General features: G+C 36.8%; 1 protein-coding gene across 4 annotated transcripts in view; it reads left to right on the top strand.

Moving 5' to 3' along the window:
• Positions 1–23,830, top strand: part of LOC123703696 (heterogeneous nuclear ribonucleoprotein L) — a 332,552-nt gene that overhangs the window by 92,761 nt on the left and 215,961 nt on the right. For all 4 annotated transcript variants that reach the window (XM_045651779.1, XM_045651777.1, XM_045651780.1 and 1 more), the window contains exon 2: positions 6,450–6,566. In XM_045651779.1, coding sequence (XP_045507735.1) covers positions 6,450–6,566 — 117 coding nt within the window. The remainder of the gene's footprint in view (positions 1–6,449; positions 6,567–23,830) is intronic.

Genomic DNA, 23,830 nt, shown 5'->3' with positions numbered 1-23,830 from the left:
TATGTTACCCGCTCTCTATTTTGGCAAGAAAAAACTCAGCTAAGTGCCCGAGTTTCACTTAGTCACGCACCATTCAGCGTCGTGGCTGGACGTTATTTTTATATTTTAATCGGCAGCTGTTATTACGAAGTACATGAGTGAGACATGTATTATGTCTTGTGCGTGAGAGTGAAAGAGAGAACAACTGTATTGGTGATAATGCGTTAGTAAGTAGGTATGTATTAATTACGCTGTTTTTTAGTGCAATGATGTTGGCGTATGCCGCGTCTACTAGTATAATAGGTCATTGATTTTTCTTGCATTTATTACTGGTGATTGTATTATATAAAGTTAAATATATAATCACATAAAAAATCAACGCGTCGCACTTAATATGCATTTGAATAAAATATTTACAAGAAAAGTTTCCAGGAAATTCGAAATTAAACGATGTATAAAAATTTAAAGTACTTTTTATTTTTCAAGTAGGTATTATATCGTATCCTGTCAGATTAAATACACCTTCAGAATTGAAGTACAGACAACAAGACACGCTCCATCGCTTGGCACTAAAGCGGAAATTTAAAAAGAAAAATACTGTAAAGCGGATACAAGCAATTTTAAATTTTACCCCGCGACTGACTAAATCCCGTTTACAGCGGAGTGGCATCCAGTTGGAATGCTTATTTCGCTGAAATAGCTTCTCTGATGCAGGTAATATAGCTCGAATTTGATTGCCCGTATATTGTAGATTCAAAGTCAAACGGCAAGACGTGTCAAGGGTGGATGTTTTTGGTTTTGTAGTGCCGTTGTAATGCATTCTTGTTTGGCGCTATTTAAAGGCACTTGAAGAACAATTTGCATGGTTTAATTTAAAAAGTGACGAATGGCAATTGTAGGTTTTGAATAATTGTGAATTATTACCCAGATATTTGAAGTCGGGAATTTTATTATAGCCTATATAGATTGTTTTTGTTGTTTATGTTAGCTGCCTGTAAAAATAGTTTCTGTTAATATTATATTTGTCAGTTCTTTCGTTTGAGATATGAAATTTATAAAGTTATTGTCTATAATTCAACTTAAATGACGTATATCTAAGATTACAAAAACCTTTAAAGGCTTTGCTTTAATCTATACTTATATTATAAAGAGGAAAGGTTTGTAATTATGTATGTATTGTTTTCACGCATAAACTACTGGACCGATTTCAAAAATTCTTAGTCTAGGTTTTATCCCGGAAATCCCACGGGAACGGGAACTATGCGGGTTTTTTTTTGAAAACGCGGGCGAGGCCGCAGGCGGAAAGCTAGTTACCTAATAAAAAGTCTAAATATTATTAAACAAATGAAGGAAGGAAGAAAATGTTCAATAATTTGTTTGAAATAAAGCTTTGTTGTTGACATAATGTCGCTGTAATAGCAGCTTATGTTGTTTATTGTTTGTAATTACATGATTATTTTCGGAAGGAACACTTAAAAGTAACGAAAGAATTTTGTCTTAGGGCGGCCGTACACGGACCGCTCGAGCAGTTAACGGCTGAGCGACGTACACGGACGGCTCGAGCGGTCGGTCGTTGACGGCTCGAGCCGTCGGTTCTTGACTGCTCGAGCCGTCGCTACCAACCGCTCGAGCCGTTGATTTTTTGACTAGTCGCGTCATTGATTTTCAGGGGGAGAGGAAGCCGTCGACGGCTCTAGCGCAGTCAACGGCTCGAGCAGTCAGTGTATGCCTCACGACCGCTCGCGAGCCGTCAACGGCACGATGGAATTTCATCATGCAGTTGACTGCTTGAAGCGGTCACGACGGCTCGAGCCGTCACGTGTACGGCGGTGAATGAATGCCTATAGTTCACCGCGCGGTCGCGGCTTCAAGCGGTCGGTCTCAACTGCTTGAAGCGGTCCGTGTACGGCCGCCCTAATTGTTGTTTCGTATTTTGTCTTTATTTTCCTGTTTTCGTGTTGTTATTTTTGGCTATGTAATTCATTAACTTTCTTATGTTTCTTGGGAATAAGGATTTACTGTTTTAAAATGTTTTTTTTAACCGACTTCAAAAAAAAGGAGGAGGTTATCAATTCGGCCGGTATGTTTTTTTATATATGTACACCGATTACTCCGAGGTTTCTGAACCGATTTACGTGATTCTTTTTTTGTTCGATGCGGGATGGTGTCGAATTGGTCCCGTAAAAATTTTATTCGGATAGGCACAGTAGTTTTTATTTTATGAGCATTTTTGTCTGTATTTGTAAATGTTGCAAGTGCAAGTTTGAAGTCGGTTGTTTTTAACGCAGTTATCACTTGTTTGTTATTAAATTTAATTAATCAGTATACCTACGCATAGAATTGTTTTCCCACGAATTTCCACTTACTATAACATAATTATTATCTCAATTACATTTATTAAAGAGGCGTACTTCTTCATATTTCTATTGTTCGTTCGTTCGTTCGTTTCAGCCGTGGGACGTCCACTGCTGGACAAAGGCCTCCCTCAAGGATTTCCAGTACGACCGGTCACCGGCGGCCTGCATCCAGCGGCTCCCTGCCACTCGGACCAGGTCGTCCGTCCATCTTGTGGGAGGTCGTCCTTCCTCGTATTTCTATTGACAAATTACAAAAACATGTTTCCAAGTTAATTCATTTCGTTCAAGGCCGATCGGCTTTAATCAATCATTCGACTCATAAAATATATGATACAAGTAAAGTAATGCAAAAGAAAATGTAAATATACCCTCCCACCATATTTACCCATAAAAATATTATTTCAGCGAGAGAAAGGCGATGTTTTTATAAAATGTGTCCTAAATAAATACATACGCTTTGAGGTTCGCGTCTTTTGTGTGTTTTCGTTTGGCGCCCGGTTTCGCCTCAACTTTTAAAGTGGCCTTTAGGAAGGGAAGGCACGATTATCACTGACAAATTGTATTAATGTTTAGTAGTAAGAACAACCCTTTAATACAAATAAATATCTTATCTTCGAATTAAATAGCACATTTGGTTCTAAATAAATTATTATTTAGAACCAAATGTGCTATTGATTAAAGTTTAACAAAAAAATGAAAATGAAAAATGTTTGTTTGAAAATGAAAAAGTTTGGTTAAATATATTAATTAGAGTTAGTACTAATACTGATGGTTTGTATTTAATATAAAAAATGTATTCAGAAAACCACTTAAATCATTGACACGAAAGAAATGTGTGTAGGAGCTTTTTATAGATAAAAGTCCTCGTATCCCTGATCCAAGCTTAGCATATATATTAGTAGGATAGGAATTTTCATTATTGGCATTACCGACAAAGGCCTCACACATATTTCGATATACAATGTAGGCTGGTGTGAATGAAATGACGGATGTTTTAAATTAGTTTTTAGGGACAGTTCAATGAAGGTCTTTGTCCTTTTTCCTAGAAATGTTACCTGCCTACTTAATAATATCTTTTTGGATATCACATTAATTGGACGGTAATGAAAGCCTACGTTTATTAATTCGAAGAACAGGCCTTTAACGTCTAAAGACGTTATAATGAATAGAATGTAGGTAGGTACTTAATAAGTTGAAATTTTGCAACAATCGGTCGGAACGCGAGAAAACCGTTCGGCCGTTAAAATTCTGAATCCGTCCGGGGCTAATTTGAGCTTTAACTAAATTACATCGAGTCTGAATAACGCTAGCCGTTTTCTTCGCGATGGTATCGCGAGTTAAGTGGAAGGAACAAGTGATAAGAAAAGCGGGTTAAGAATATAAGAAAGTAACTTATGTCTTTGGGGTGTTTGATTTGATCAAGATCAGGATAATATGTAGAAGGTAATGTGTTAAATCTACCAATATTTTTATGTTGTGATGACATAAAGATATTTAACATTTATTAGTATTATTTATGGAGTATTGCGTTAAGACGTGGTTTTAACATTATGCATCTAAACCTATTTAGCGTTATTAGTTGACATGAAGTGGTGCTTTACTGTAATTGTTATCGTCGAACAAAGTAGATTCTTGTATGTAAGATACGAGAATATTTAACTATTCATCAATGTATATAAGAAAGACCATAGGACCTAAACAACATCCTTGTGAGACACCAAACGAATATATTATGAAAAAAATGGCATAACTTAATTATTTTGTTGCTTTTATTTTAAACTTTATTGAAGAAGTGATGACATGCTCTTATATTTTCGAAGTAATTATAGGAAAAATCGCTTCAGCCGTTAACCAACACCACACTTAACCCTCCAGCCGTGATGATGAATATTCATCGCGCGACGTCTTATTACGTTTGTTTGCGATAGTTGCACTGTTTGTTGATATTAATTTATTTATTAATTTCTGCTGAACCCTCGCGCGTTTCAGCCGGTGTATGATTTCGTTAGCAATGCAATTAGGCCGATTTCTGGGCGGTGGGGGGTTTATTGTACCGTGAGACGGGATTCGCGAGGTGATTTAAGTATGTAGTTTGTAGGTATGGTAAGAACTGGTTTTCTTGGTGATTGAAAGCGCGCGCGTGTGTGTGTGTGTGTGTGTGTGTGTGTGTGTGTGTGTGTGTGTGTGTGTGTGTGTGTGTGTGTGTGTGTGTGTGTGTGTGTGTGTGTCGGGGATGTTGTGGTTGATGAATTTGTATAACGAATATACGTTTGGGATATTGTTGAAAGTTAGAAAGAATAAGATGCATTTCAAAGTGGGTTTATTCTGGAAGTAGGTATTATAATATTATTTTTTCTCGATTCTACATTTTTACTTTAATGATCAATCTTCCATGGTAAACAGGCAGGTAAATTTAATATCAATATAAATATAAGGATATTATCAAACAAAATATAGTGAAGCTTTGTCTAGACTCTAGACCAAATCGAGACACGTTATTAAAAACCGGCTACACTGTTTTAAAATGTGCAAAAATAACATCTAAAATGTGCTATGTTCTACACTTTAAACTCCGACATTTTTAACGTTCCATACGGAAGACAAGCGCATTGTTTTATTCATACATTAAACGAGCGTTTTAAATTAATATAAGAACTTTTCGTTCACGAAATGTTGTAGGTAATGAAAATAAAAATTGCTCCACACTTTAGCGTGAAGCAACCGTGAAAAGAATATTTGACTTAAGGCCTATTCAAACTAGAACGGTATCCGCTACCGCCGTGGGTAGTGGTATCCGGATGTGTACGCGATTAAATCTTTTACGCAGTATATTATAAAGACTCTTATCGCGTACTGATAGGCTGTTCGCTACCGTAGTCGGATCGGTACCTACGTTTGAATAGGCCTTAACATGGAAATAATGGTGCAGCAAAATGAACAGTGAATAAAATTGCTTGTTTACATGACCTTAAAGCTACTGCAATAAATATTAGCTAGCGTGTTTATAAATGATATTCGGAAGACACTTTATCACGAAGCACGCATCCTGTATAATGAGATGGTTGTAATAAGAGCAGCCTGTAGGTATAAGTAGCGCGTATTTGCTTGTATTGCATTTTTTGAAGTTAAACTTCTTTAGGCGCTTTGAGAGTAAAATATCAAGGTCGCGTCGTGGCAATACCGTCACGTCATGGAGGAAGGCGACGATTTTGGTATCTTTGAATCTGGCTAAAGAAGTTTCACTTTTGACATGTTTGCTCGAACGTACATAAATAATTGTTGTCGATTAATCTGCATATTAGCCGTTAATCCTTACGTCAATCGGTGAAGAAAATCATGGTAGTGAAACCGTAATTTTCAAGAATCAAAAGTTCAAATACTTGTGACATCTACCAACCCATATTTGGCTAACGATTTAGATTACACCTGACACCATTAAAAGCAACACTATTTTATGTAGTCTTATTTCTAGTATAAATTTTGTTACACCAAAAATACTTCAAGAATAGCAAAATTAATTTCCAACGCGCTTTGTTTAAGATGCAATAAAGAAACGCCGCCATGTTAAAATTTGTATAAAACGGCGCCGCAATAAATAATGCGATAGTGTAGTTATGAACGTCTTTCGGATGAGTTTATTACGCTCGTATCCGCGGTAATAACTTAGTGTATTAATTAGTACATTGTTTATAATGAGATTGCTGAAAGGAAATTAGTTTTACGCTTTTACGACTCTGGATGGGAAGATTTTTGTATACGTTTAAAATTATTGGAGTTTTGTGGTTTTTTTCAAAAGGCAATAAATTAGATAGGTATTATCGTCATCAATATCTAGATTTAATGATATGATAAGCGATAAGGTCGTCCTTTGTACTTTTCTCTACTCTTTTTCTATTAATAACTAATTTAATGACTAGATATCAAAATAAAGTTACGACTGTTATAACTGTGCAACGGAGTTTGATGCGTTTTTTTTTAATAGACCGAGTGATTCAAAAGGATGATTTATGAGTATATAACATGTGTAATTGCACCTGTGCAAAACTAAGATAGGTCGCTAGCAGTAGTAGCTATTAATACAATATAATAATTTCATTTTTTTTATTGTTACAGAGCAACGGCAACAATTACAATATGGCCGGCGAGCCGCGGCGCAAGCGCGAGCTGCCGGCGCGGCCGAACCACATACTGCTCTACACGATCATCAACCCGGCGTATCCTATCACTGTGGTGAGTGCAAATTCAATTACAAATACATTACAATATGACCGGCGAGCCAAAAAAAAAAGACGGGTTGCACTCCGGGAGTGCCGGCAGAAGTGAAAACGCGCGTAGTAGAGAGGGGATAGCTGTCTTCTCTCCATCCGTCTTACGCTTTTTCGATTAGGTCACGTGTCCTGACGCGAGTTTAAGATTTTATACCCATTACAGAAAAAGTGCTCAACGCCGCTAAAGAAGTTTTCACTTCAAAAATAAATAAAATAAGAAAACATAACAGCATTTATGGTCTTACCCCAAAACAATTTAAACCAGGTATCTGTCACTTTAAAAGTTGTCTATGTGAAATACGACAAAACCAGATTAAAGAGAACCCGCGCTTAAAGTTAAACCCTGTCTAAAGCTTTTTGTGGTAAGACAGTTAAACTTTACGCGTTTGACAGTTCGCGCGAAGACAGGACAGTGTCTATCGGGTCAGCTAGTGTAGGATAAAAACAATAGAAACATAATATCTATGTAGGCATTGTATATTTGAAACACTTGCGAATGCAAATATGTAGAACATACCACATTCACGAATGACATATTAATTTTGTTACTTTTCCAAATTTTTAAGTCATTATCCCATACCAAGTTGAAATAAATCCATATCAATAAAAAATCATTACAATCCGTTCATTCGTTGAATTTATACTAAGAAGTGAAACTAACTAACACGTCCTTTTATAAACGTAGATTTAGGTACCTATTATAAATTACTAATTAAAATATCAGTATGTGCTTTTCAAAAATATTCAGGCACCAAATATCAAAAACACGCACATGTAAAGTTAAATTGTTACCTTTCATATTCTGTTGTCGGGTCAAAAACATTTGAATACACAGCAAATGACGAATACCGTCTGCGACAGCTTTTTACGGCTTTCAACAGAAAATGCTTACAAAGCCGCGTAGGAAAATAATTCGTTTCGTCAACGATGCGAGAAAGGGTTTTACAATTGTTATTGAACTTGCGAGGTCAAGAGTAGGTAGGTTGAATGTTTACATGTGAATGTGTATGCAAAATGTATATTTTGTACTAGCGGCGCTCCGAGGTTTCACCCGCGTGGCTCCGCTTCTGTTGGTCTGAGCGTGATGATATATAGCCTATAACCTTCCTCGAGAAATGGGCTATCCAACACTGAAATAATTTTTCAAATCGGACCAGTAATTCTTGAGAGTAGTGCGTTCAAAAAAAAAAAACAAACAGACTCTTCAGCTTTATAATATTAGTAAAGATTTAATACATTGCTTGGTTTTACAGGACATGTAAGTGATAGTGATACACGATATATCCTCCCTAATATTATAAATGTGAAAATAACAGTTTGTCTGTCTTCTTCACGCCTCCACCACTGGACCAATATGGATAAAAACTTAAGAACGATTAATTTTAAATCCGAATGGTCTTTTTGTTATGAAATAGAAGTAGTGTAGTGTATGTCCTTCCCTATTATCGGCTCTTAGACGCACACGTCCTCTCACTCCGACCGCCTGCAGCCAACTGAGCTGTGTGAGCGGTGTCACCGTTGCATGTGCGCAAGAGATGACATAATACTTCCCTCTCTTTCACTCACATACACTACATCCCTCCTTTATTTTAGAAATTTTTAATTCTTTTCAATTAATTTTATTAAATAAAATAAAATATTATGTTCCATTCGGGTATGCTAGTCCATACCTAAACACCAGTATCAGTTAGTATCAGGGACACGTTCGCCCATACCAGCGATAGAGTAGAATGTGTCACCTGGTCTAGTAATATAATTCTATCTATATGCAACATCTCTCCTTTTCATTTTTTTTTTCAATACGCATAATATGTATATTCAAATTATAATCCTTTTTACAATATATTATGTATTAAAATCGATATCAATAATTTTTCAAACTCAAACCTTCATTCATCAACCAGACTTCGTCCGGAAACGTTTTAAAATCGTCAGTATAAGGAAAAAATATGAATTTACCATTGGTTCGGAAAGCCGTCTCGACAGAGAAGAGCCGACAAGAATATATAGGCATAGTTGCTCCTTCAAAATCATAGAAATGTAACATCTTACATAGGTATTTATAATAACAATAATGGCAATTTATTTAAGTATACGACAATCTATCATGAATAAGTTGTAAACTTATATTTAAGTATTAAGTCATTATTTATTTAATAACCAATGGAACGAAATCGTTTTCAGTAACTTACTGTATATGTAAGGTATAATGTTTGAGCTATGTTCCTTCTGTAACTTAACTATACTTTTGACTAAATCCTGTACTGTACCTGTAGGTACTGTACTTAACCTGTTTTATTTTTTCCTTACATGACTATTGCACTAGGTACTTTGTTGATGTGGAACTAACATAGGTTATCATCTGTCTTTTTCCTCACTATTTATCATGACGCACTCCAGGTCATTTAGAAGAGGTGAATGCTGCTTCTTCTGACGCAAAATTTAATTCACTTTACCTGCACCGGCATCTGCACCATTTAAGTAACCACTGTTTTCCCACATATTAAAATTATTATTAAACAATAGCTGCAAAAGACCTTATAATTGGATTAGTAACAATCTAAGTAAAACTTCGGTACAATTATTACCAAGTAAAATGCCTATAGACTAGGTACATACTTAAATGCTCGGTTATTATCTAATATCTATATTCTGTATATATGTACTTCGTTACTAAAACAATATATGTTCCAATTTTAATTAAATTTCAATATGCCTAATAAAATCGGAATGTATTATAATATGTACCTATATCTGTACCCTAAATAATATAATAAATATTATACGGCAAAATTTTAACCAAACATATTAATTGGTTCATTATTTATTCTTATTTAAGCAACAACAAGTTATCATAATATGATCCTTAGGCACAGGGAAGATTTGTTTATTTATTTGTTTGTCCGTCTCTCTTTCATATCGCAATAAAGTGATTTATGATATATTTTTGGTGATAGTTTAGAGGCTAGAAAGTGGCAGCCTTTTTTTTTTATAGCGCATTAAAAATATTTAATTCATACAGAAACATGCATTTATGGTTCGCATTTGAATTCCTAATTTTATAAATTCCGATAGGTCACGCAATATTAAAATGTCACATGTATTACAATGTTAAGGTTCATAATAATAATTATCAATTATTTAAATACAAACTTTCGGGTATAAACCACTCTGACAGAATTATAGGCATTGTGGAGCTTGCTCTGCAACAGTACAATATCATAGTAGTTTTATTGTGACATTGACTATTGAACCGCTTTTAGCTTCACCTGTATGTTCGTATGACTGTATGCAACCGATTCTTTTCGATTCGCTAATGACCTATCCAAACCGTACAGATTTAACTTCAGTGACAATATTACAACAAATTATTGACAATACAATAATGAATATATTATATCTTAGTAAAGCGTGATTAATTATTACTTTTATTTTATTTTATATTTGTAACCTCAACACACATGCGGTGTTGTTCATTGTATTGTTATTACATTAATAACACATATTTAAAATTTAATTTTAATGTAACGTACCTAAAACGAATCACAATGTATCATTTTGTTGAAGACATTTTTATTTTTTATTTTATTTGTTACTTATGATGTATAAGTACGTAGTATATTATTATTAGTCTGTGCTTATGATAACATTTGTATTTGTATTACTGACAACTTAATAGCCACTTGAAAAAGAAGAAGATAACTTAATGACAATAATTATTGGCTAGACATTAATCACACATTAATGGTCTGAAAATAAGTAGTTGGATACATAATTTTTTTTTAACTGTACAATGTTAACTGTAACAATCAATAATACAAATTTAACTGTACAATCAATAAAAACTTTGTTACCTATAACTATATAAGTATTTGCATGAATTAATTAACTTGAATGTACAAAACAATATTCAATTTTGTATTTCGAAATCAATACCACTACCACTCACTATTGTAGAGATTAATACTTGGAATTTATATTCTGACTAAGGCACGAATGGTGAACTTTTCGCGATAATACATTTTTTTTTTGCTTTGACAAGAAATCTTTAACGTTTTTCTTAATTGAGTGTAGGACATACGTAAGTACTTTATGAATATGAAATCAGACCAGTCTTACAAACCACCAAAACTTGGATTTTATATGAATTACTACGTTGTAAATCTTATTAAATTCTTAATAACTTTTTAAACTTGTAAATAAGATTATTAGTGTATTGACTTTTATAATACTATTCACGTTGGTGTTTGTGTTGCTGATTTTCTCATCTATAATAAAATTGGTGTTTAAAATTAAAAACAGACGTTATTAATATAGTAATAACTAGATGCACATGGTGTATGATTTTACCAAGCACGGTACTTGCATATACCTTGCATATACCAATATTTGCGGTATGATGTGGTATATATGCCATTTTTTTATTTTACATTAAATGTTCGTCTTGAAATTGACCTTTATTATTTATCTAAATATTTTAAGTGTATATTTGATGACAGGTTGTTTGTCACTATACACTATCTATCAAAGTAATTTTTATCTACAATAATTAACGATTCATATTTTATGCAAATGTCTATTGTCCAACTATTGTCTTTCACGGTATATTATTGTATAAATTACGTAAAAGTCGTTTTCAACGTTCCAACATATTGTAATGATTGTGTGTTATACCTAACCTCAAACCGGGGTGCTACATTTCCGCTGAGGGAGTAGTGTTATACTACTGCTACGTTCCGTTTAGAAAGCTTCTACATACCTGCAACGTTCTCGCGTAGGGAATTGTCGCGTCCTTGCCACGTTCCGTTAGGGAACCTCATACGCTGCTACATACCGCTTAAGACCCATCTTCAGTAGTAGTACGACATTGCTACGATTGCCGCTGAGGAAATCCTTCTACGTCTTGCTTGCTTCGGCTCCTTAATTCCTGTTGAAGGAATTCAGCGACCATGTGGGGTGCGTGATAATGAAGGTTAATTACACTAGGTACTGTACCTTTTGGTGATGCACAAATAACCACACACTCACAGTTTTAACGTTTATTACTCCACATAGAAGGAGAGAGACAATTATCAGATACAAGCAACACTTTGGACATGAAAATACAAGAACAAAAAAGACACTGACTAGATGCGCATTCGGTAACTAAGATCGAACTAGTTAATTTTACAATGAAGAAACTTGATGCAAAGTATTACGATCTACCCGCTGGATCCGTGATAATTTAGTCGCGGCACGCATACTACGCAAATACCGCGACTATGTCATAAAATAATAAATATTATAATTATTTTGTATGAGTGTAATGTATGTCTGTATTTCTTGTGTTTTTGTGTAATGAATGTTTGTGTTATACTTAAATACGAATATAAATATGAAATAAAATATTTAAATACTTGTTGTGTGTAATAAATACGTATGATAAAATACATACACTAAAATATTGTGTGTTAGCCACATCACTCCCCTCCAGAGACCGGGTTAAGGGCGATAAAAGTCTGGGAAGTGAACTCTCCTCCCAGAGCGAGTGGTATATGCCACGGGAGCACTGGGAAGAGGTAGGGGAGGACTGGGAGGTGGAATAGCGGGAGAAGGAAGGATTTCAGGAGAAGACGACAGTAAATAGGCTGGCTTCAGGCGGTCTATGCTTACCGTCGTTGACTTTCCTTTTAATTTAATTTTGAAAAATTTTTGATCTCTTGAAATTACCTCATGTGGTCCTGTATACGCGGGTTGTAAAGAGCCACGCAGTGCGTCTTCCCTAAGGAATACGTGACTACATGCGGCTAAATCTTTGTAGATAAATATTTTTTTCTTGCCATGATGCTGAGTTGGTACAGGACGAATATTCCTGGCGAAATTCGTTAACCGAGCTGATAAGTCGGTGATATCGGTAGTATAAGACGAAGTGTCGTGACCAAAAAATTCACCTGGTAGGCGAAGTGGTTCACCGAAAACCAGCTCAGCTGAGGAAGAGTGTAGATCCTCTTTCACAGCACTTCTTATGCCGAGGAGCACGAGAGGTAGTGTTTCTACCCAGTTTGCGTCAGCGTGACAGGTAATTGCAGCTTTCAATTGTCTGTGGAAGCGCTCCACTAAGCCGTTGCACTGCGGGTGATATGCCGTTGTCTTACGGTGATCGAAGCCGATAGACTTAGCGAGCTGCTGGAATAGGGCCGATTGGAATTGTGCACCGCGGTCAGTAACGACGTCGGTTGGACAACCATAGCGGGCTACCCAGCAGGACACAAAAGCTTTTGCGACAGTTTCTGCGGTGATGTCGGTAAGTGGTACAGCTTCCGGCCATCGCGTGAAGCGATCGACGGCTGTTAGGCAATACCGATAATCACCGCAAGGTGGTAAAGGGCCGATTAGGTCTATATGGACATGTTTGAATCGCGCTGAAGGTAAAGCGAGCGTACCAATAGGTGACGCGACATGCCTGTTTAAATTCGAGCGCTGACACGTCAAACATGCCTTAGACCATTCGCGGCAGTCCTTCCGCATTAAAGGCCAGACAAACCTCTGTGCAACGAGCTTGGCTGAAGAATTTGCACCTGGGTGGCTTAATGAGTGCAGACAATTGAAAACCTGCTGACGCAGTTGTGTAGGGACGAAAGGTCTGGGAGTCGGCGTACTGACGTCGCAGTACAAGGGAGTACGACTTCCAGGTAAGTTCATCTTTTTAAGGCGAAGAGATGTTTCACCTGTGAGATGTGCAGTGAGCTCAGGATCTGTAGCTTGCAACCTTGCCATCTCTTCTAGATCGACCGGCCTCTGCAGTTCACATACGCGCGATAAAGTATCAGCGACGACATTATTTGCACCTGATATGTGCTGTATGTCGGTTGTGAACTGCGAGATGTAGTCGAGGTGTCTATACTGACGCGGCGTGCAGTTACTTTTCCTCTCGTGGAAAGCGTAACATAACGGCTTGTGGTCAGTATAGATCGTGAAGTGATTAGCCTCCAGCATGTGTCGGAAGTACCGTATACTCTCGTAGATGGCAAGGAGCTCTCGATCGTATGGTGAGTATTTTACCTGTGATGGGCTCAACTTGCGCGAGAAGAATGCGAGCGGCTGCCAATCATCATCCTTAAGCTGTTGTAGGACCCCACCTATCGCTGTATCAGAAGCGTCAGTGACGAGTCCTAATTTAGCTTCACTGGCAGGATGAGCAAGGAGTGCAGCTTCGCAGAGGCTTTTCTTGCAGTCTTGGAATGACTGCAGCGAATTTCCTTCTATGACCACGGGATGAGAACCTTTGACGGAACCTACAAGCAAAGCGTTTAAAGGTGCTTGTATTTGGGCAGCATTAGGCAAGAAACGTCGATAAAAATTGACCATGCCCAAGAATCTTCGAAGCTCTCGAACAGTTCTTGGGACAGGAAAATCGGCGATGGCTTGCACCTTGCTGTCCAAAGGTTTGGTTCCCTTTTCAGAGATTTCGTAGCCTAGAAATGTTACCTTAGGAGCGCCGAAGACGCACTTGGCTGTGTTTATAAGAACACCATAATCTCTCATACGGGTAAAGAGTTGGCGCAGGTGGTCTTCGTGCTCTTGTGCTGATCTGCTGAATATCAGGAAGTCGTCGAGATACGGATAACAGAAATCTAGGCCTCGCGTCAATTCATCGACAAATCTCTGAAAAGTTTGACCTGCGTTGCGAAGTCCGAAGGTCATGAAAGGAAATTCGTATAAACCGAATGGTGTGGTGATTGCCGTCTTCGGGATATCGCCTTCAGAAACAGGAATCTGATTGTACGCCTTAACTAGATCGATGACAGAAAATATAGTACAACCAGACAGACAGTGTGAAAAGTCCTGTATGTGCCTGATTGGATACTTATCTGGTATCGTTCTTGCGTTGAGAAGTCTGTAGTCACCGCATGGACGCCATCCATTGTCCTTCTTCGATGCGAGGTGAAGCGGAGACGACCACGGGCTGTCAGATGGACGGGCTGTTCCGTTGGCTATCATAGCCTCAAATTCCTGCTTTGCAATTTTAAGTTTGTCAGGAGCCAGGCGCCTAGGGGAACAGGAAACGGGAGGGCCAGGAGTTGTGCGAATGTGGTGTGTAGTGTTGTGTTTGACAATACCTGGAGTACCAGCGGGGCGTGTTAGTTCTGGGTATTGCGCTAAAATTTTATGATAGTTAGTATCACCACCAGTTACAACCTTAACACTAGAAATATTACAATTAATCATATTACAATTTATTGCTGAGCTGCTGACATTGGTTAAGCCATCGATCAATTGTTTTTTACTTACATCTACAATAATTCGGTAGTGTGAAAGAAAATCTACGCCAATAATAGCTTTAGTGACGTCAGCTACAACAAAACGCCATGGAAATACGCGACGTAAGCCTAAGTTAAGGTTTAATTGAATGTAACCGTAAGTATCGATGACGGAACCATTGGCAGCACACAGTTGATAGTTAGTCTTACATCTTTTTTCAGACACAGCAGTTATAGGGAAAACACAAATATCACTACCAGTATCTATTAGATATTCAACATTTAGAGTGGGGTCTGTTATGAAAAGACGACCAGGGGAAATGGGACAGGCGTTAGTCGCCATCACTGACTGTCGTACGCGTTTCGTGTCGTGCGATGCCTTGAAGTCGCATGGCTTAATGCATCTGTTAGCCTTTGTGCCATGTTTGTTATGATACCAGCAGATAGGATAACGCCGGTAATTAGAGTGGGACCGTCGAGAAGAAACACGTTGACGACGATGGGGAGAGGGGTCTCTGCGCACACGGGGACCGGGTCGGGAACTGCTTACTTGTGTGGATAGCGCGCTCGCCTGGCGCGTCAGCTCCACCACTTGGCGTGCCAAGTCGTCTATTGCTGAAGATGATGAAGAAGTCGCCGCATCATGAGTAGTGGGAGCCGCGATTTCATTCACGCGATCAGCTAACTCAGCCAGAGCGTCCAGGGACAGCGTAGGTTGTGACGCCACGATCGGCTGCAATCCAGCAGGTAACCGGCTGGTCCAGATTGTTTTCAAAAAATCTTCTGGGATTTCGGGACCAGCCAGGTGCTGCAAATGCCGTAGAAATTGGGATGGCTTGCGTAGTCCCAGCTGCTCGTGCATCAACAGCTGTTTCACTTTATTTTCTCTGGATACGGACAATCTTTTAATTAATTCTGATTTTAATTTATTATAATCAGCAGGGCCGGTAAGGATGTCCTCGACCTCGGCCGCATACTGCCGGTCCAATGTGGCCAATATGTGATAAAATTTTGTAGTATTGTCAGTTATGTTCATTATAGCGAATTGTCCTTCAACTTGTGCAAACCATATTGCAGGTTTTTCAGGCCAGAAAGGTGGGATTCTTAAATTAACGGATGGTTGCTGGGCGAGCAACACGTGCGACGGTCGTTCCGCCATTTTGACGCACCTTCGCGCTTGAGTATTTACTCGATCAGCGTTGTCGTAATCGCTTGCACTAGACATAGTTCGTATATATATAGTGTTCAGAGGGGTCACCAATTTGTGGGGTGCGTGATAATGAAGGTTAATTACACTAGGTACTGTACCTTTTGGTGATGCACAAATAACCACACACTCACAGTTTTAACGTTTATTACTCCACATAGAAGGAGAGAGACAATTATCAGATACAAGCAACACTTTGGACATGAAAATACAAGAACAAAAAAGACACTGACTAGATGCGCATTCGGTAACTAAGATCGAACTAGTTAATTTTACAATGAAGAAACTTGATGCAAAGTATTACGATCTACCCGCTGGATCCGTGATAATTTAGTCGCGGCACGCATACTACGCAAATACCGCGACTATGTCATAAAATAATAAATATTATAATTATTTTGTATGAGTGTAATGTATGTCTGTATTTCTTGTGTTTTTGTGTAATGAATGTTTGTGTTATACTTAAATACGAATATAAATATGAAATAAAATATTTAAATACTTGTTGTGTGTAATAAATACGTATGATAAAATACATACACTAAAATATTGTGTGTTAGCCACAACCAACCCTAAAGACACGCTACCACGTGGCCCTCGCAACGAGACGCGCATTCCATCTTACGTCCACCTATATCGGTAAGAGCCCTACCGGAGGGTTTGGACCTTGGCACACCACGACCCTTATTGTTACTGATAGTTGTATTTTATTTTATTAATTAACTAAATTAATTGTCGACTGTATGGTGAGTAGTTCTTATTATTATTATTATTTTTTGTTTCCACCTCACCTACAACGCCACATAGTATATACAATAAAAATGAATAGCCAAATATGTTGCTAAGTGTAAAACTCAAACCTCGGCGCGCGGCGTATCGGCTTGACCAATCCGGATAATATTCATATTCCAATTCGTTTAACGAACCGATAAAGGGCGAAAGAGCATAACGTCTGCCAGGTGGCTAGTTTGAAATAATGAATATTGAGACTACTCTGTATGTCTCTCATTCCATTTATTTTTGTTTTCGAATATTCATTGTTTTATTACCTTACCCTGTTTATGATTATTATATTATCACTTAACCTGTCTAACTTTATAGTTGTCGGTTAAATGTACAATACAGTCGCAGATATTTTAGGTATTGTTATCATTATGATTATTCTTTCGTTGTTTAACAAAATCTGCTATGAAATTGTGAAAATATTAAGTCACTTTTAGATACGAATAATAAAAGCTACTGTAAATATTTTAGTATTCACTGTATGCTCTTAAAAATTGTATTATTCCATTTTTTATTTGGATTGATATCCTAACTAACCGTAAGTATTTTCGAAGATACAATCTATCTTACGAACAATAAATACTTCACTGTGAAATGGTGACGAACTATCACATCTTTTTTAAAATCGCGTATTTAAGCGCATGAATTCGCAATATGGGCATCACCCAAAATATAAACATTTTATACGAGCATCACCCGTATCACATCACTACAGGCATCACCTGTATTGTAATTATATTACGACTACCAGGCATCATCTGGTATGAAATTACAAAGTACACACGGGCGTCACCCGATTTTTGTTTATGCACTACCAGGCATCATCCTCTGGTATAACATTACAAAATACACACGGGCGTCACCCGATTTTTTGTTTTTGTACTACCAGGCATCATCTGGTATAACATTACAAAATACACACGGGCGTCACCCGATTTTTTGTTTTTGTACCACCAGGCATCATCTGGTATAACATTATAAAATACACACGGGCGTCACCCGATTTTTCTTGACCACCAGGCATTATCTGGTAACACAGTACAAGGTACACACGGGCATCACCCGTTTTTTCCTGTACTACCAGGCATCATCTGGTAACACATTTCAAAGTACGTACACGGGCGTTACCCTTTTTTTGTCAGGCTTCATCTTGTAACATTATAGCTTAACAACAACAACTTTAGAAATCCCTTGTCGTGGTCCAACATCACCATCGAAACACCTACATCAGAACTTCCATAATGTTACTATATTAGCCTGTCCAGGAAACTTACGTTCCTTGCATGAAAACCATTAATTACTTCTTTATGCAATAATGAATAATCTTAAATAATACTCATGCAACTTCACATCGAGTAATTAAATAAGATATAAGTGGGTATTTGGTATAATTATATTTTTGTAACCAGACAAATCTATTCTAAGCTGATCGGGAATCGAACCTTCTTAGCTCATTTAATCATGTTTAACCAATCCTCTAAGCAGGTTTTTACATATCAGTATTAATAAATTTATATGTAAACAAATGTCCCAAAATAATAATCGACAGCCTCGACTAAACAAAATATCACATTTAGTCTCGCTTAACGCAGTTACAGTCCTATGCATGACTACGTGAGTACATACTGGACGACGCTAGCTGTATACCCGTACACTGTACAGTGTATTTATCATACAGGCACCATACGCTCGAGCAATAAAGACAGCCCGCGTATGCATTGGTATCAGTGTAGTTATGTATACAAGAAACAATTTACAACACCTACTTTATCCTTCTGGCTACAATTATTTAAGAGGTTTTGCTAAATCTTTATGTAAACGATACCTTCGTTTTCTACGGCGCGGTGGCCTCTCGAAAGGCACGCACATGTTATTTATCTACTTTGTGCGGGTATTTTTTTTTTGTAAGCGGCACAAAATATCATAATGAAATAAGTATGTGTGTATATTATTATTAACTTTAATATTCCCTTCGATGTAACTCGACTGTGGATATAATTAGTTCAATAGTTATCACAGCACACCTATTTCCTCCCTTTTTTTTTTTTTGTTTTGTAATTTTTTTTATTATCAAAAAAATTACTTACATTTATTCCCAATTTACCTCGTCGCCAAAATGTAGTGTATGTCCTTCCCTATTATCGGCTCTTAGACGCACACGTCCTCTCACTCCGACCGCCTGCAGCCAACTGAGCTGTGTGAGCGGTGTCACCGTTGCATGTGCGCAAGAGATGACATAATACTTCCCTCTCTTTCACTCACATACACTACAAGTAGTATTGTGTAATGTGGCGATTTAAAAGCAATCTTCAAGATCTCTTTTTCTCTGAAAATCTAGTTGAATAAATAAATGCTTGTGTGAATATAAGTTTTAAGATGAAATAGAATCTTCAATTTACACGCGGTACAACAAGACATCCACAGAATACCTCGACTCGTTTTTCAATAAATTCGAACTGTATTTCCAAAACGAATTTCGAATTAAATGTATTTTAAAGAGTCAATAACTTTGAATTCTCATGGCTCATAGCAACATGATGTTTTGATCCTTTTATGAATAAAAACTATATGAACGATGAACAATACTCGTTTAGATAGTTCGCAATTGAACATTGTCCTTTCTCTTTATACTAAGCTTTTTTGTCCTCCCTTCGAATTCGATAAAAACGTTTTGTTTCGATTCAAACTGAATTTTCACTACAAAAGCTATAACAATAAAAAAAATAAATTCTATATGAAAATAAAAATATGTTGAAAAGAGTTAAAAGTTTTAAAGTGTGATCAACGAGTTCGTAAAAGTAGATTGGTACATTTAAAAACACCAAAATAGCTTTTACATTTTGTATTTTCGCAGATGAAAAAGTCGAAACGTAAAATAATAAATTAAATATATACGATTGCTCTTTATTCGTCAACGGTTGTTTTTATTGCTTTCAAGTAAGCATTTGGTGTGGGATTACCACACGTTTTATGGGAATATTTTTTTAAATTGCCTTTATTTTATTGGCTTTTGTTTAACTCGTTTGCTGGAGTAGTTCTATTTTATCTTTTATTGTGTTTTATATTTGTTAGATAAAACTAAATCGTAAATTATACTTACGTATAACCTTGAGTAAAAAAAAGAGAAAAATGAAAATTATTTTAATATAACGATTTGGAATGGAGGTTGGTTTTGGAATGGCTTTCGTCTTTTTTTTTTTTTTTTTTTGTAAGGTGTTTCTCGATGTTAGCCAGAAGGGCTTTTACATTTTAACGCGGACGCGGGGGTGAACTGAAGGTTCACCCTGGTAGCGACATGCACAAGGGCGTCCCCCCTTGACGGGGATCTCGAACCTCGGCTTGGGCTGTCGCTTGAGTGGAGGAGGCCAGAAGGGCCCTAATCGGACGGGGGCTTTCGTCTTACAAAAGCTTAAGTGTCTAAAATTAAATAGTTTCATCTAAACGTAGCTTTTTGAATGTAACTGTTAAATACTGTACGTACGCGATGAATTTCTGAAATAAAATATTTTACGATGTGGAGTATGAACTGGATCATTATGTAGGTACATAATATTATCTTGTAGACAAGCATTGAATAACTGCGTAAAAAATCTAATTTTTTCTGTCTTTGTTACTATCCTCATCATTACAACGCAGCCGAGTAAATAAATATCAAATCCGTGTTTATTATAAATCATGGAGTTACGATATATCGCGAGTCACTCGCTCGCGAACCTCGAAGTGACGTGCGCTTGTGGGAAATATTTGCATAATATAATGCGTGTGCCGGTTCGTCCGCGTGTAGCTAGTGACTTGAAGGACGGATGGTGATTGGTGATGTATCGAAAGTATGAAAATTTTTGTTTGTTATTTTTTACTAACTATACATAGTTCCCGTTCCCGTGGGATCCCCGGGATAAATCCTATGTGTTAATCCAAGTTACCCTCTACATGTGTGCTAAATTTCATTGTTATCGGTTCAGTAGTATATGCGTGAAAGAGTAACAAACACACACATATCCTCACAAACTTTCGCATTTATATAATATTAGTAGTATCGATAAACCAGTGTACAACTTTCTATTTCATTGCAATCAACTGTATGTATGTAAAGGGTAGTCGAAAGTTGAGATTTTTCCAACTAATCTACATTTGGAATAAATCAAACTGACTGGTTTTCCGCGCTCACATCGAAGTAACGAGAATCCGTACCATAGAGATAGGAAGGCTAGACGACTCGCGCTTGATTTGTAGGGAAACTTTTCTGGGAACTGATTAAAACGTTGAAATCTTTAGGTATTAAAAATGGATTCTAAAGGTCGCGTTTAGTTTAAATGAAGAAAAGTTCAAAACTTTTGATTATCTCTATTACCTAAATTGATAAGAGTGTATGGGCAGGGGTTGTTCTAGCATGATCGAATAAAGCAAAACTATGTAAGTAACTAAAGGCCATTTAAAAATTGATTAAAAAACGATTTGGAAAATGTGTTGTCGCTTAGAGGAATATTTATTTAGCTTTGCATTTTTAGTATTTAACTAGTAGGTACGTAGGTTCTTAAATTTTATTCTTGTCGCATATACTATCAGTAAAAAACCTCCTAAAAATCTGTATTTGCAAATAAGAAACAGTCCGCTCTATAACAGCGGTAGGTGGGTATAACGCGCAGATCGTGACGGTTCAGCCAATCGGACGTCATGATTCACTGGTCGCGTCTAGCAGTGAAGTCATTGAGCTGTACGAGTTACTTTTTAAAGATGTGATTCGTTATTAGTTTTGTCGTCTTGTTTATGTTTATTTAGAGAGTAGTCTAATGTGGACGTTGATATCATGTTTGATTTTGTGTGCGCTGTTAAATTAATTATATTATTTTGATCTTTAGGTTCGGTACCGTTTCTAAAATGTACACAGGTCATATTTTCAATATTTATAAAATAATACTTGTGCATATTTTAGTAACTATGGCATGTTGAGATTATATTTAAAAAAAAAAAACGATTTTACACATAATTTGCAAGCGTAATCTTAATTTAATTTGCACTTAACAAACACAGACGTGTTGAACGCAGACTACTAAATCTTAACAAAGTGACAAGAGAGTGATTCGTATCTAAATCAGACGACGCAGCAGTCAGCGGCTAGCGTATAAATAGTAATGAATAGGCCACTATCCTAGCTATCACGCATAAATCAATTTTATGTCGCATGACTCACAAAATAGGTAATGGCTCCGTTAGATAGAACGCGTTTTTAACGCACATCAGAGCGCTAAACATACGCCGCGCTATGACGCGGACGTCGCGATGTATTGTACTTTGCCGTTATAGGCTGCGTCAGATAGTACGCAAGCCTAGCGCGCGGCTGAGCGTTGTCGCTCTGATGCTATACTACCACATGAGTAAATAAATACCTAGTACAGAGACAAAGCTTCATACAACCACGCAATTAGTTTCCACTACTTTAAGCACATGACGCACGTGTGTCTGCCACTGGGAAGATGTAAACAAATTTTATTTTATTTTGTAACAACCGTGTGAAAAAAGCATTTTGCACGTTCTTAAGAAAGCTTTGTCTCTGTACTATTAATTTAATCATATGAACTAGAAAAACGCGTTCTGTGTGACGCAGCTCTAAATCGATGCCGTGTGTAATGGCGCGCAGTGGATGTTAAACTTGTTGCTATGGCAACAGGTCGCTCGTTCTATCCGCTAAATCCCATTCATTTGTATAGTTTATTGCGTGAACGCTCTGCCGTTATTGGTGTAAAGGTAATGCATTTGATACGTGTTTTTCTGGTTATTTTAAGTTAGTCGTGTGGGCGAAGGATCGTATTGCGTTATGGCTTTGTGAGATACATTTTTCAGATACATTTTAAAAATAATGTATTGTAAATGCGAACTTAATACTATTGCGAATGCGAAAGTATATGTTTGGAAGGTGTGAGAGGATAAATGTTTGTTAATTTAACGCAAAATAATAAGCAATAACCTACAGGCTACAACGTAACGTAAATGTAAGCAGAAGTACCTATCCGAAATGACGTGGGTGGAAGCTATTGTTTTGTGTATTAGCTATGACAGTAAATATAAGTATAGAAAATTACATTATAATATAATATAAACATCCGCATCAAAATCCGTTGATTCGTTTTGTAGATCTAAGTATACATAGGGACGAACTGAAGCGACTTTCTTTTATAAGTATAGGTATAGTGAAATTAATGTTGTAATATAACTTCGATTTAACTCTAAAGTTAGAAAAGTATCCGTTGAATAGAAATACTCGAAAGTTAAATAAGCGCGCAGTCAACGTGAAAACTTAGCCTGTGACGTAAGCGGTATTTCGATAAGTTTGAACTTAGAAAGAGCTTGAAAAGCGCGCAACAATGGGAGCGATTGTGATGTGATTTATATGAAATATATATTGAAGAATGGGTTTGAATGTGTAATAGATGAAGGAAATAAAGGAATGGAATTAAGGAGTAAACAAGAAAACTAACGTAATTACTAATAGGTACCTATATACGTGCGTAATGACTGTATACCACTATAGCGTTAGCTACTATTAAGTATTCAGTGCCTATACATAGCTCAAATTACGAGTATAGTATTGAAAATAGGTATGGAAAATGGCGTAAACCATGTTTTATTAGTGTAGGTAAAAGCAAAAGGATTTTTTTTGGAACCGGGTAAAAATAGCTAGTAAGCTGATATAAGAATAAATAAGAAACACTATCAGTTTTAAGTAAGATTTTTAATAACAGTTTATTTGTTTTGATGAATTCGATTGATATTGTATATGAGCGTAGAGCACGGATCAGCTGGTACATAAATATTAACATTATGTAACATATCACTCCCATATTACCATTTGTAACAACCCATATTGCTCCGAATATTTTTAGCTCCCTTGCAAAAGAAAGAAAACCTTTTAAAATAATAAGGGTCCGTTTTCATCTCCGTCCTCGTTCTTTACTTGTATTTAAAAGCTATTACATATGCTGGGATGACTGTTTAGAA

This window comes from Colias croceus, chromosome 27 (genome assembly GCF_905220415.1).
Source record: "Colias croceus chromosome 27, ilColCroc2.1".
Taxonomy (NCBI): Eukaryota; Metazoa; Arthropoda; class Insecta; order Lepidoptera; family Pieridae; genus Colias; species Colias croceus.
This window is presented reverse-complemented; position numbering and strand designations above follow the sequence as displayed.